At 43.3% G+C, this 15,615-nt stretch overlaps 1 protein-coding gene across 6 annotated transcripts in view; it reads right to left on the bottom strand.

The window, feature by feature from the left end:
- The window catches only part of TENM4 (teneurin transmembrane protein 4), a 766,508-nt gene that overhangs the window by 91,566 nt on the left and 659,327 nt on the right, over positions 1-15,615 (bottom strand). For all 6 annotated transcript variants that reach the window (XM_059722139.1, XM_019493579.2, XM_059722142.1 and 3 more), the window contains one exon: positions 5,087-5,206. In XM_059722139.1, the coding sequence (XP_059578122.1) occupies positions 5,087-5,206 (120 nt within the window). The remainder of the gene's footprint in view (positions 1-5,086; positions 5,207-15,615) is intronic.

Below are 15,615 nucleotides of genomic sequence, written 5' to 3'. Positions count from 1 at the left end.
CAAGGTGATGCACCTACTAATACAAGAAAGAGTGCGGTTAGCCTTACTTATTACCTCGTCACATTGGTGACTCGTGTTCATTTTTGCGTCGACTACAACTCTGAGATCCCTTTCCACTGCCGTGGTACTCAGAATGGTATTTCCCAGTCTATAGGTGTACTGGAGAGTCTTTCTTCCCAGGTGCAGCACCTTGCACTTATCCTTGTTAAACTGCATCCTATTCTGATCCGCCCACTTCCCCAGTCTATCCAAATCTGCCTGGATTCGCTCCCACATGAAGACAGGAGTCAAGAAAGTGAAAGTTGAGTCACTGACGGGGCGGGATGGCCTTAGTTAGACTTTAAAACCAGTGGAGTGGTATATTTCTTTGAACCTGGATTATTCGAATCACTTTTGTCTCATGCACAGCCCTGCACAAAAGTAGCTCATCTATTCGTGGCTCATTGGGTAGCGGATGTGAAACAATGCCATGTGTTTCACCCTGGCACTGCCTGGTACAGTCAGCTCACAGACAAGATTTGCTAACACCTACCTCAAATGAAAACCTAGTTAATAGTTTGGGTAAAGGAAGTCATCCTTATAGTCAACCTCTCGGCTTCAACAGCACATTTAGCACCTTAGAGCTAAGCTTAAGGGCCATCCTGAATTGGGACCGTAGAGTGCTGTAAAGCCTCCAGTGGATTTTCAAGCAAAACCAGAGAAGGCAAGAATTGCTGTGGCTGATAAACAAACAAACAAACAACCCCCCCCGCCTTTAAAATTCACAGTTTAATGAAAAGATGTTCAGGTCTTCAACAAAACACACCCCCTAATTATTAAACAACTATGTTGGGAGGTAGCCAGTTAGGTTTCTTATCGTACGCCTTTGGGATGCATCTAAACTCTGCTTGAGGGGAAAAAAAGCAAAAAACCCCAAAAAAGTTGTTTAGAAAGGACTGCTAAATTAAGTCCACAAAGGGGGCGGAAAAAGTCATGTACAGAAGTTCATGCTACGGAAGGTGTTTATTTGGTGACTGAAGTGGGAGCATCAGCTTCCCAGACCTATGTACTTGGCGTTTAAAAACCTAACAAGGAGCTCGCTGCTGCTTGCCAGCTAGCTGAACAGCATTTGGGCTTTGATGAGAACATTTTTAACAGTCAATTAGCATTTGGCAAGCCCTCACTCTGCGTGACGCTGAGCACTAAAGGGGGCAAAGGAAGGGCTAAACATAAAAACAAGAAAGAAAATTATGTCCAACAAGTGCCTAGAAAACTAGGAAAGGTCTATTTTTGGAAACGCCTCCACTTCACTCATTGGTAAGCAGAGTTGCTAGGAGCCCTGGGCTCTAATGAGCTTTGGACAGGCATGTTAACCTGCAGGGAAAGAAAAAAAAAAGCTTGCTTCTCCTGTGGACATAAAACATGACATGGAAGGGAAGGCATCGATCTAATGTCAGACTCAAGCAGCTGTGAAACACAGAGGCTTGCCATGCATTTCAGGTGACGCTGCCACTCATCAGCTACTGGTTCTGTAGGCTCAGTCTTGAAGTTACCTTGATGAACCAGCCAAAAAAAAGAGAGTGAGAGAATAACAGCAGTGAAATCAAAATTAATGTCAGCAAAACACCCTTCAGGCTGAAAGAACTAGGTGGGATCCTGCTCTCTGAGGAGTGTTTCTTTGCCATTGTAAAAATCCTGTTTCCGGCATGGACTTACAGGCTGGTTTATCTGAAAAGAGGCCAGCGTTACGTCCCTATGATGCTATGGGTCTTATAGGAGGCTAAGGCAAGGAGGCTAACACACGGTTGTCCTGAACTAAAAGCAAGTTTATTGAACCCTAACAGATACAATTCCAATTAAAACTGAAACAGCATTAGCAACAAGAGGGACAGTCCATAAGAGTGAGGCATGCAATGGGCCCAAAAGAGCCAGCAGCAATGCAAGCTACCTGCATAGCCTAGTTGCAGGGTTTGCAGTCCAGCTGGTCTTTGGTTTCTCTGAGGAGACAGCTAATGATGGTGCAAGCTAATATGGTGGGAAGGCCTCCTAGCCATGCACTTCCATTATTATGGTGCTAGCTAATATTGTGGGAAGGCCTCCTAGCAATGCAACCACCTAGATTACTTCAGAAACACTACCCAACCTGTAACATCTTCTGGCCACCATTAATCACCATTTTCATTCTTTATCTAAGGCAAAAGATTCATTTTAAAGTACACTTTTTAATCTGTTACCAGTCCCCTGAACCAGCCAGTCCTGCAGTCTTCATCATAAAGGAAAATCAAGTAACTAGTAATGCCCTCTGAAACCTGTTCATTTTCCTTATGCCTGAGTACCTAAAATGTATGTGCACCATGAGGACTAGTCTGACAATATATACAGGCATTTCATTTCTTAATCTGGATACTGGGGGTGAGGTGGGGTGAACTTCTAAAACCAGTGAATCAGTGGCCATCAGTGTTTTATGAGCAGTGGACAAACAACCCAGCTGAGGTTTAAGGTAGGTCAGCACTTCTGACTTGCCCACTGCCACTGCTTCTCTTCACTGTCTGGCCATGGCACGGGCAAAGCCCTTCAAGGCCCGAATGCTGATGAAGCCTCTGACTTCGCAGGCCAAACAGCACAGCTCTGCAGGTGGTAGGTTGCTGACCCCTGCAATAAGTCAATGGAAGTTTGGCCATTGAATGACACGGGGCCACAATTTAATCGCTGGATGGTACAGCTCACTAGTGTAATAGCAGAGAGAAACCTGCTTATATAAACAAGAATACAGTGAAACTATTTATGGTGACGTAAAATCCAAGTGCTAGTTTCTTCCAGTTCATTGCAATTTGCAATTTGAGATGCCAGGTTGGATAGTCATTGTCAGCCCTGTCTATTCAGGAAAGCCACACTGATTTAAACAGACCAGTTTAGAAAACAATTTAGCTAAATTGGTGCAATTCCCTTGGGCGCACCCTTTTATTTTGCAGGCATGTAGGAGCTGCATGGATTTAACTCAATTGGTTTCTATGCTGATTTTGCCAAATCAGTGCAACTTCCCTATGCAGACAGCCTCAGATGAAAATGGGTCTGTGGAAATGGCTAGGAGAAGAACTGCCTACCGTATCCGGACCATTATGGATACATATCAAAGCACATGGAAACAATTATAATATCAATAGTGCTTTGCATTTTTGACAGTTCTTTACACATAGTATTTAATCGATAAACACTTCCCTGAGCCAGACAAGGATGGGGTCTCTCCATTTCTCAGGCTGTTTAACCCAGGGGATATATCACACAAAACCAACAGCACATGTGGGATTAGAACATGGGTCTTTTGGATGCCTTGCTCTGTGCTCAGATATTCAGACCAGGCCACCTCTTGTTCAGAAGTGATTTCCTTGGCAGCTGACAAGACCAGCAAAAATGGACGGGATCTCCTTGTACTTTAGCACCTTGACCTGTTCATACACTGTTACCCCCGAGTGCACACAGGTAGCACTGCACCAGGTCAGGCAAGAGAAGCTGAGAACAAATGCCAAATTCAATTTCTGCCCCCCCAATTACCTTCTTATTCTGATCTTTCAAGATACTTAAAACCTGGCTGTTTGCTGAATACCAGACATTAGCACGACACCCCAGACCGAACAACAGCATCCCATCAACAGAATGTAGCAAGAGGAAAGCATCAGAAAATCCCAATGTCTGCAAGAGCTGTCTAACTCCACCTATTCTCTTGGAGTTGGACTCCGGCCATGACTAGTGGCGAGGGGACTAGTTTTTATTCTATCATTTAGTTGAGCATGGTCTTTTTATTGTTTTTAAACGACCTTGGTACTTGTGAGGGAGGCTGGATTTACAGCTCCTGTGCAGTGAGGTTGTATACTCACTGGTAATGGTTCCCTATAGCTCCCATCACTCAGCCGGAGCACACTGGTGCAGTTATTGCTCCTCCTGCCCCTGGTTCACTTCTATGCCTGAAGTTGGGAAGGGGATGATGTGAGGGAGCTTCCCACAGATTACACTGCTGTATGTATCATCTAGCTGAGAGCCCCCTCTCCACCAGGCATCTTAGGTTATGAGACATTACTGCCTTAAAGGTGCAAAGGTCAGCAGGATTGCAAGTGGCCACTGTCCTCTTACCCACCCACCCTACAGGAGGCCCTTGTAGAACAGTATAGAGACACGGGCTGTGACTGTCTGAGGAAAGTTTGCTCTGTTTGTGCTGCATCTGTTCCGCAAGCAAGGAAGTTTTGCCTGACCCTCATCTCTCAGTGTAAATCAACAGTACCTCGCTGAGACAAACGGCATTAAACTACAGCAGAACTGTGAATGATGGAGGGTCTTTCTCAAGTGTTCCTAAACCATAAGACTTAGAGAAGCACCAGCTTCTGTTACAAGGCATCCTCAATTAACTGAGACCATCCGTTGTCCATAACAATCTCTCAAGTCCCTGATTTTTACTGTCCTGTCTTCCAATGGCTAGAACACATTTGGTGTCAGTGGTACAGTAGGCACCAGGTCCCCTGGGAGAGAGACAAGATTGCATGAAACTCATCTCTTTCATTATCACCTTGTTGGCTGTTCTGGCCCAGCCAGTTTGAATCCCTAATGCGAGTGGCAGACTGGAGAAGTGTTAAAAATCAGTGGAGGCAAGTCTTCCCCTTCAAGGTGTTAATCAGCATTAGATAGAACAGGGGCAGCTCAGACAGTCAAAAACTCCTCATCTTTTGTTTTTTGTCTTTAAAAGAGACACGACCAAGTAGCACTGGGAGACAAAAGATAAAATGGAGGATTGTCCTGATTTATGCTGATTTTGTTATGGCTCAGTGGAACAGTTCAAATATTAGCCTCTTGCCTCTAAAAAACCAAAACCCTGATCTTAAACATTTAATTAATTTTGCATCAAAAATCAAGAATATGTTGTTTGGGGGCAGGAACCCTCGATTTTAAATGAATGTACAGCACCTAGTACAGTTGGGCCCCGATACTTCTTGGCACGTCTATAACATTATTTAGGTAGTAACAGTCGCATCTCCTGTCTGATGGGACAGTCTGTCTCCAGCGAGGGTTGTCTATTTGCAGCACACGTGTGCAATAAGCTGTACAGCAGTTACCGTACCTGCCATCTTGCCTGCTGATTGTGTAGCCAAAAAGAGGGTTGTTGACAAAGCTGATGTTCACTCCGACCAGAGGGGTCCCGTCTGCTGTCATCACCTGACCTCGAATCACACACGCATGCCTGCAGGAAGGAAAGAAACAAGAAGAAACGGTGATTGGTGTCAAGAGATGGGGGAAATGTTTCTCATCTCCAAGTGCTGTGAACACTTGCAACCTGGAATACCTAGTACCATAATGCACTGGGCCAAATTATGCCCCAGGGACAGTGGCACACAGCTCTTGCTGACTTGTGCATGCACAACAGAGGGCAGCACTTGGCTGCACAACCTACCCTTAGAACAGTCAGCGGTTGGGCAGTGCACTTCTCTGCACAATCTGCTCCTGCAGGGCACATGATAATATACTGACACTGGGCTCTCGCTCACTGAATGTCACAGTGTCTTGACAATATTGTTCTACTTACGGACAACACATGTTTTAGACTGCAGGAGAGTGGAAATGCACCAAATCCTGCCTGAGCTTGTTTCTGGAGAGAAAGGCCTCAAGATCAAAGAGGCACAGCGGACCTAGCGATGGAGTTCTTCCAGAGGTCAGAAGCAGAAGTTATTGCTTGGGGAAAACGTGACTGCAACAACATGAGGATCAGATCGGTCCCTTCGGAGAACGCCTAGGGAACTGTTTGTTAACAGCAGGTTCTTTCACAGGTTATATATTTTGTGCATTATACTCTTTTATATGTCACACCGATTTGGGGTGTGCCATACTTCTGCAGTGCTTTTCATTCAATGCATTTGCTAAGCCCCGATCCTTCCTAAGAAGAGGTGGACATTTTGCAGGGAGGGAAAATAAAAAAAGGATTTCAATCACTCAAGGACACTCAACAAATCTGTAGCAGGACCAAAGAGAAACCACACAAGTCCTGATTCCAAAGTCCCAGTTCAAAGCCCTAATTTGTACATCATACTACATTGTGATGCCAGGAGTTTTCTCAAAATATAAATCAATGTGCATCTCTAATGATCTCTAAGGGATCATTCATGATCCATTTCTGAGGGAGAGCAACGAACTGTGGTATCTGTGTATTGGCAGGACCCAATGTGTGAACTTAGCAGAAAATGTCATTCTAGCTGGCAGAGGCGTTTGAAAGCCAATGTTTGTGCTGCCTTGGGGACAAATCCTCAGCTAACATAAATCATCAGCGCTCTATTTATTATCCACCTATTTATAGTGAGAGACTTTGGTGGAGCAAAATATGGATTTATAGCTGCTGAGGACTTGGCCCTCAATGCGTAGGAAAGGACAAATATGGTCTCTTATTTAACATGCAACTCCACGGGTACCTCAAGATATTGCCAAGGTAGCGCACCAATGTGCCACAAACTGCATGGCACAGGGAGAACAAAGATGATTTGTAGTGAAGAAGGGCTTAATGGGCCACTTATTCCACAAAACGGAAGGTAAACTTATTTGTCATGTCAAGGAGTCTTAAGCAGAACTCCCTGTTGACTTAGGCAGGGAGCTTTATGATGAACAAAAGCTTCTGAAGGTTCAATCTGAAGCTGCGGCAACATAAAATGTCATTGGATTCCCAGGTTTCTTTGGCTCAGTCCAAGAGAAAATAGGATAGCAGACTTGACTTTTCATGTATTTATAGTAGTTTTACCCTGGTGTATTTCTGCTGGTTTCAGCTGAATTATTCCCGATTAACACTAATGTAAGAGAAGAATGAGGCCAATTGTTAAAATAATATCTGTGCTTGTACTGCATCATTAAAAAGCACTGGACAAATGTACAGCTGAACTTGCACTACTTTGCGGCAGGGGGTAAGCATGCATAATCCTACTTGACAAACAGAGCAACTACGATACTACAAAGGATCAAACTAATCACTGAAGTCAACAGATCACCATGAAGGAGGAATCACACATGCTGAATCACTAATGGCTCTGTGCTCCTTCTGTGCATATCCAGGTGCCAAAGACATAGCATGGTTTTGTGAATCCATGCTGAAGGGATGCCTCTGATTTATTTTGCCTCCCAGGAACTAAATACAAAGGTACGAAGAGACAACAAAAGTTTTAGGTGTCATTCTGGATGCCCCGACAACCTGCAATCAGCAATTAGGATAATAACTCTCTCCAAGTCCAAACAGTTACTAGCTTCTGAGTAACATGATAATACAGGGCTGGATGCTGAACTGATGGCAGTGGGGTTATACTGTCTTATAATAGCTGAGGACCTGGCCTCTTGCTTTTATCATGAGCCTTTATATCTTCATGGAGAGGTAACGGCTACACAGTTACAGGCAAGAGGAGGACTGCAACTAAAGAGCTACCCTGAAAGGAAGAGCGTGAACGAGTACACTTGCACTTCCAGATTCCACCAAGTGATTCTGCTCTTGCTCGACAACTCTCCAAGTTGATACCCTCCCATTATTTTTTGCTAATTGATTTGCTCATTGATTTAGACTACACCTGGCCATCCTCAGAAATGAGTAGCTCTCGGGTGAGTTCACCTGATCCAGAAGACCTCTAAGAACTATTAACAACCACTTCTTATTGACAAGGACAACTCTCTGTCACAGGGGACGTCTTTCCCAAATTGCAGTAAGGAAAAATCTGAGTTCAGATAAAGGGGATGAAGTGGGGACGGGAATAAGAAAGCAACTGAAACCCAGACTGCCAAGTTAGATACTCAAATCTTCTGCTTCCCCAGGTGAGTAAATTTGCCCCACTTGGGGGAGGGAGGGCAGGGAAAGCAATTAACACTATGCATTGTAAGCAGCTGGCCTCTTGTGTGTCAATGTGTCCTTTCTGGAGGCAAGACGGACTACCCACAATGCACTAAGCCCCCCAGGAACCTGGTTAATGCTAATTTAGTCAGCTGTTTCCTTCAGAGGACCTTGGTCTAAATGCAATTATACTACAAACAAGTTAAGTGGTACTGCAAAGACTCTTAGCCCTAGTAGGAAGGTCTCCTAATACATTTACATAAAATTATCTTTCATGTTAATAGGGTAGATTTATTCCATTAGTCTAGTTCTGCTAACACAAAATGGTTTTCTGTTGTTGAGCAAAACTGAACCTCTCTTCGCTAAAGACTTATCTTCCAGCTGAATTGACACGTTGCAACTCCTGCCTGCACTACTTTTTTTGAAGACAACTTTTACATTGGGCTGTACCAATCCCTTGTTTTTAATAACCAGTTCTTTGGCATATATTTTTAATTACTGTTTCCCAACCCCCCTGTTTTTTAAAATCTGTCCATTGGGGTTTCCCTGTAATTGAGGAATGCTAAATCATTGCCGAATTGCTCTCGTGTGACTTGCCAGATGGCAATTCGGAGACAAAGCGATTGTACACTATCCCTTTGCGAAGTAATTCTTAGTTCCCCAACAGATTAAGCTTGATTCCCTGACTACAACCTGCAGCCCAATGCAAGCTAAGACAGGAGCACATTTATTTTTTTATTCCATATCTACAGAAATTGTCTGGCTTTCTTTACGATGATATTTATATTTCACTTGCCACACACAGAGACATAGATGTGCATGCGTGTACACTTTTTCTCTCTTGCTCTTTCACTCACACACATGCAAAATCAAAATATGCCTGTGGTTACAGAATACTAAAAATCTGCAAAGAAAAAATCCCAGGCAGGTCATCTAAAGTAACCAGTTCTCCAGCCAAGCAGAACTTATTTTCATGCCACCAAGTTCTTTGCTTGCTACAGAATACTTCCCATGCTTTACTCCTGTCTAATTTTCAGTATCGGAAGCATAGGATTTCCAACACCTTATTCTTAGTTATTTGTTTAGTTCTGACAATGTGTTCAGTATGTTATAGCAGGCAAAGTAAAGCTGCTTCTTTTTCTGAAGGACTTCCCTTGGGAAACTATTCCATACTGTAATATGGCCTGATACTGATACAATGCTTGTTTGAATCAACAGGAACACCCTCAGAGACTTCAAACAAGCATGATGTGATCCTCAGGATTTTTTGCCTTTAGGTATTATGTTCTGGTAATGCAAAACATTTCTTTTCTTCACATTACCCCATGAATTCATAACACACTGTGGGTGCATTTACATGAGACACTAAAAGCACAGTAGACCAATTCTACTACACATTAGCACATCATGGTGGAAGCCATGCTAATACGTTAATATTCAGTAGAATTAGTTTACTGAGCATTAGCATCACTTAAGACATGTGCCAACACTACTGCACAGTAGTGCTGATTACCACACATTAAGTTAGTACCTGTAAAAACTAAGCAATTATGGTGGATTAATCCACAGGTAGACTTGCTCTGTGTCTCCCTAAACATCTTTTTAAAGGCTGCAAATATATAGAGATGATTAAAATGACCCCCCCCACCCCCCTGCCCCTGCCATCATTTGGTAAAATTATTTAAATCTCTATTTATAATTCCTTCCTTCTATAATTAGGAAGCCCTATAGTTATTTTTATTTGCTTACAAGTTACTTTCAGTTCACTTGACATTATTTTGGTGCTGAGGTGCCCAGGATTGAACATGCTGTTCTAGATGGGGCTGCATCAGAGTTGCATAGAGAGAATGGGCAGGAAGTGAATTCTTGGTTTTAGGCCTTTGATGCCTATGTGCAGAGATCTAAGCCTTTTCCAGGCTCTGCTGCAGACTTCCTGTACGAACTGGTCAAGTCATTTATTTTTCTAGGTCTCAGTTCTCCATCTGTAAAATGGAGATTCTGGTCCTTCCTCTTCTTATGGGGGTTTCGGAGGATAAATACCGTGATGCCTTATTCTTTTGCCTGTAGGCTTTTATCGTGCTGTGGTGTTTGGCTTGTGACATACTCAGACAACACAGGGACTAGTGCTGTAGGAAAAGCCTATAAAAAAAAGCATTACAAATGTAGTCTCAGGTCGCCAGTGGATGGATTTTTTGTTTATATATGGCAGGGGTGGCCAACCCAGGGCTCTGGAGCCACGTGCGGCTCTTCAAATGGAAGCTGATCACCATGTGCTTGTGCAAAGATTCAAGGAGATGCATGTTAACTTCTGAGTAGCCGCATGTGGCTCCGGAGCTGCAGGTTGGCCACCACTGATATATGGAATGGTATTATACAGTAAAATGCCTGGCTTCTACTAATAGCAGAGCTAGCCTAGAGCAGCTTCAGGACACTGGCCTGCTGGTGGCGTGGGAGGATGGTGCTTTACACTCTCTCCCTTCACTGAAGCAAAGTTTTTTGGTACTTCTCCTTTCCCTGAGTCAGCCACACTCTTGCTCTTTCTGGTTAGTTCACCACCGAAGAAAGCTTGCAGACTCAAGGTTCAACAAATGCATTGGCATCACTTAGGTAAGAAAACAGAAGTGTGAAAGGTTCTTGGGTTATTAAACAAAAAAGGGCTTAAAGTAAGGGCGGGGGGAAAGGGAAAAAGGCAAGTGAAAATTAAAGAGTAGCCATCCAGAAAGCCTCCCACACAGCTGTGTTTAACACAAGTGAGCTCCTGCAAGAGTTTGGCATATGTTAGGCAGCTGGGATGCAAAACAATTAATTAGGCTAGGCACAGAGCCTTGCCAAGAAGGGGAGCACCAGAATGCCAGTGTGAGATTGAGGAGGAACTAACACATTGCGATCCGACTAACAGTACATTCAGGGATTTGCTGAAGTGGTACTGACAGATCTGGCCTGTGCCTGAGCCCACAGCTCTGCTTCGGAGGAATGGATGGAGTGGGAGACCCGGAAGAGAAAGAACAGAACAACGAAGAATAAAAATATAATGGCTCTGACCGAGCTTTGAAAAAGAAAGTCAGATTTAAGCTGTCTGCAGCAAATAACTCCTATCTGCTCTATTTATTTCTGCTATCCATCTGCTCTATTTATGAGCCCCTAATTCTTGAGCGTCAGAGAAGTATGATCTCCCTGTTTATGGGTGTGGATTTTTGAACTGTTAATGTCTTGCAAAAAAAATCTCTGCATCGTATCAACTCTTCCACAAAATGTACAGCTCTAAATAACGAAGCCAATTAAGTTAAATGTTGCATTCACGGTCTATTACTTAAACTGGATAAAAAAAACTGGAGGGAAAATACCAGTAAAATGCTGGGGTAGTTTTCTGAATATACCTACTGAAGTTGGTAGTTGAGGTATCTGAATGAAGCTCTTACTAATCAAGATGTAAAATAACAGTTCTAGCTTTATAGTCTGTTCTGTTCGGGTATGTATGCCAGGTGCTATACAAGCTATAGAATAAAGTATCTACCTTGTCTTCTGTATCTAGCTATTTATCTCTTATGTGCAGATTTAGTTCTCTGCTTAGTAACTGTCCGAGTTTGAAGCCCCCAGATGATGTATTTTTGCCATCTTTCCTGCTTGGTGTAGACCTGTAGCTATATTCAAACTGGTTCTGCAAGTACTGCCGGCTCCCTTTATGCAGTATGTACTAAACAGTCATCGGATAAGATGGACAAATAGTATTGAGAGCAGGGGCTAGAACCCAGCGGAGTGCCCTAACCACTGAGCAACACAGTCACTTTTCCTCCACTTGCTTGCTGCACTTTACTTATTTTATATGACACAGGCATTGAATAAAATGGATAAACAACTTCAGGAACAAGGGCCACAACCCATGGCTCCCTTCCTTTACAACTGACCTAAGAGTTATGCTCCCTCTGGCTTAGTCTCCTTCTGGCCCTTGGATTCTTACACTCTTGACTGCTCAGTCTGAAGAGATGGAGGACACATGAGATGGACACGAGAAGAGATGGAGGACACATTGAACGCTGTCTAGCTTGCAGACTGGTAGTTAGCACTTTCCTGGCTGAAGTGGCTTAGAAGCCTTGTCTCCCACTTTCTAGGCTAGTGTCCTGGCCACTAGGCTTTTGGGCAGAAGGTGCACGGGTTCATGACACTCCCAGTCCCCTTCTACCCGCCAGTTAGATGCTGAAGCATAACTCAATGCAGGTGTATTATGCTGTCCCCTGAAGGAATAGGAGAAATAGGTGTGTGCAATGAGTTTGCCTTCTGGGAGCGTGCAGGAGGGCTGCTCCTCATCCCTGGTTAAGGGGAGCTTTGCATCTCCATAGCTTGGAGCGGTGCCAGGTGCTGAGGGTGCACTGCGCTGCTCATTGAGAGAACGAGGGACCTGAATATGTCAATAGTGGAATTGGAGCAGCTCTCTTGATTGAGGCACCCAAGTGTGAAGCCAGCGGCAAGGAAAGTCAAAGCGTGAGCCAGGTGCCTTAGAGAGCTGGGAGTTCAGACACCGCCCTAGACCTGAGTGTTACCTGCTGGCTACCCCTAGGTGCTTCCCACATTTCTGAGCTGCTCCTTGGAGGTCTTCCCAGGGACTGTCTGTGGAACGTAGGTGCGCAAACCCTGTCAAATTTTATTGTCCTTCTGGGCACGGCACCTAAGTTTTTGATCAATAATTCTCAATCCCAGTGCTACACACTGGGGCTGTAAGATCCTTTTCAGGATAGCATGGGTGCTGCACCTACACGATTCCAGCGCCTACACGATTCACAAGTCAAACCCCAAGATTTAAAACAGGAAGCCACAGTGGCAAAAACTTCCTGGCCTCTTGTGGGCTTTCTGAGTTCCCTGCAATGGAAGAATTGTTCTTTATTCGATAGTCAAAAACAAGTGAAAGCTCAGAGCAGGCACTTGGGAAGGCATTGAATCTAGAAAGGCTGAGATCCCCTGTTTGAGACATTCCTGTGCCTAAGTATAGGCACCTCTGGAGCCAGCTTGAATCTGCTCCTGACACTCATTCTGAGCTGACAATGATTGTTTCCAGTGGCCAGTGCTCCATAACCGTAGGTCCCCCGAATGGGAAAGAAAGCAGCTTTAGCCCATGCCACTTGATTAACAAAACGTTATGTGGAAAAAAAAAATATAGGTGTCCATGCCCCACCTATAAAACAGCCATGACCAGATGATCACAACCCGCAGAACAACTCCCTCCAGAATCCCTTCATGTCAGGACTGCTGCACGCTCCCTGTATTGTGTCTGTGCCCTCCGCAGACGAGACTCTGCTTTCCAAACCTGACCTCTCCTCCTGGAAGCATACCCTTCCTCTCTGATCTGCCAAACAAACTGGCCACTTTTGGACAAAGAAGCTTCTTCTGCTGCTTCTGCCGCCTGAAACATCTTGGATCGCTCTGCCTCATTGACTCACCATTTTAATGAAAAGAAAAAAAAATACGTTTTTTCCACATCAGATTTGTAGAGGAAAATGGAGAAGGTGAGGTAAAGAGAGACTTGTTGGAAGATAGAAAACAAAGAGGAGAAGGCTGACACCGAGTTATTTAATCTGCAGAAGTACTTTGAAGGGACAGTTTCTATAGAGGATGCAATCTGACATTAAGACGCTCTGTGCGGCACAATCAGGTGCAAGTGAAATCCATTACTTTTTATTACACCAAAGGCTAGCAAAGGAATGATCTAAAACTTTTTTCATTTACGCCAGCATAGTTACAAGAGGGCATATTCCTGATCTACCCCCATGCAAATGAAAAGAGAATCAGGACTTTAGTTTCTCAGGCCTTGTGTATAGGGTGGGTTTCAGGATCTTTGATAAGATAAGCTCGTTCTGCTCATTGTAATGGAGAATTAGGTCACTTTAAAAACAAGATTTCCGCACACCATCATTTCTATGGGATGGAGGGAATTTATGGTGCACATGCTCTCATAATGAATGATATACTTTGCAGCTGGCAAAACTGAACTGTGAAGAATTTTGCTAATCTGCTTTTGACTCTCTCTGTCTTATTCTTGCGAATAATGATGAGGATGCTTTTTTTAAAGCCCCAGCAATGGTATTGGACACAAAATAAAAGCAGTCCCTGCTCCTACAAGCTCACAGTCCTCACAAGACAGTGACAGGAGGATTAAATAGGGCACCTTGTTTAAACATTAATTATATAAACAGCTTAGTGTTGTGGGCACCACAGAAGAAGATTATTAACTATACAGGGGCTGTATGCTAGTTTGTAAAGAGCCCGTGGTAAACTGGAGAAGTCAGGACGAAAATGGATTAAGAAGATATACAGCCTTGGACAGGGGATGGGAATGAAATGCCTACGTATTTATTTAGGAAGTTTTAACAGGTTTCCTGTGTACACTTGAGGGGAAAAAATGATGATCCCTGCAGCAGTGAGCTTGTTTTCTAGTTTAGAGAAGCACTGTAATATAACAATATTACCATCAAATCTCTCTACTCAACAGGGTGTTACCCTATCACAAAGTGAACTTCCTTATACCATGCAGGATGTGTTTCTTCTGGTGATTTTATTACACTGAGTGGAGCTACTGACTCTACTCCCATTTATCACACAAGACATGTCTATCAAGCATTTATATTAAAAAAAAAGAAGACAAAAGTGCTACTTTTTAAAAGGGAAGTGGACTTTGAACATCAAATAAACAGTTACCAAACATCTAAGCATCTATTTGTCCTATGGTTATTTTGCTGGGTATGTAACTGATACGTTAATTTTTTCATGGCAACCACCTCCCGTGTTCTTTTTTGAAGAGTTCCTTTAATTTGGGCTATTTTTTCTTTTTCTTTTTTCCCAGTGAAAGGTTATCGGTTGTTTATTGTCCCCTAGAAGATGAGAGATTAATTCTTTGTTTCCTTTAGTGGGTCTGTTTTTACTAGGAAGCCCAGGAAGAATTACCAAAGGATCATTTCTGTAATAAATATCCGACAGTTTGTACTATGCATTTAGGAAGTACACCCCCAAACTCTCTGGTGACAGAACAGGTCCGCTCTATTGTAGCATGGCTCAATGAAAGCTTAAGGAGATCTGAAGATGGGAAATAGTTGTTGTGAAACATATTATCTGAGTTAGGGACCGACACTTAAAAATTAACTGGAACTTCAGCTCTCTTTCCTAGGACTCCTGTACACACAAATTCCATGAATATTAAGTACCTGACTAGTTTGCAAAATCTTATTGTATGGAAATACTGGTATTCGAGCATCACAATCATATTGAGATGAAATGATTCCAACCCATACACGTTTGAATTAAGAAAAAAGGCCTGAAATGATTTTGCCCTTTGCAGAGCAGAGGGCATTTTTGAAAAGGCCTCTTTATTTTTGCATGAGAGGAATATGACCAAAGTAAAAGCAGGGAGTTTGGTCTTTTTAACCTCTTGTTTTTTGTTCTTTTGTATTTCAGAAAACACGGTCTCAAGTGAGTTCACTTATGAAGAAAGTTACACAAGAAAAACAATGCCTTGGGAAAACAATAAAGGTGAAATGGAGATGTGCATCATGTATGATTTGTTGTTTAAATATAAAAATGTGTCCTTGTTCTCAAGGGCAGGTGTGGGAATGTATTAATGGTGCCGTGGGGATGCTGAATATCAAGGCCTATTCAAATGTATTAACATTCAGGATGTGGCTTCAAATAGATGTGGTGGCATCCTTCAAATTGTGTCCTGAGCTGCAGTTGTGAGATTGCAACGTTCGGTCGGCAGCAGCTATGTTCTACACTGATACATCCGGATTTCATCAGTTTTATCACTGTTGTGGCAT

The sequence above is a fragment of the Alligator mississippiensis genome, chromosome 1, assembly GCF_030867095.1.
Source record: "Alligator mississippiensis isolate rAllMis1 chromosome 1, rAllMis1, whole genome shotgun sequence".
Classification (NCBI taxonomy): Eukaryota; Metazoa; Chordata; order Crocodylia; family Alligatoridae; genus Alligator; species Alligator mississippiensis.
Note: the sequence above shows the minus strand (reverse complement) of the source record. Positions and strands in the feature narration are given on the sequence as shown.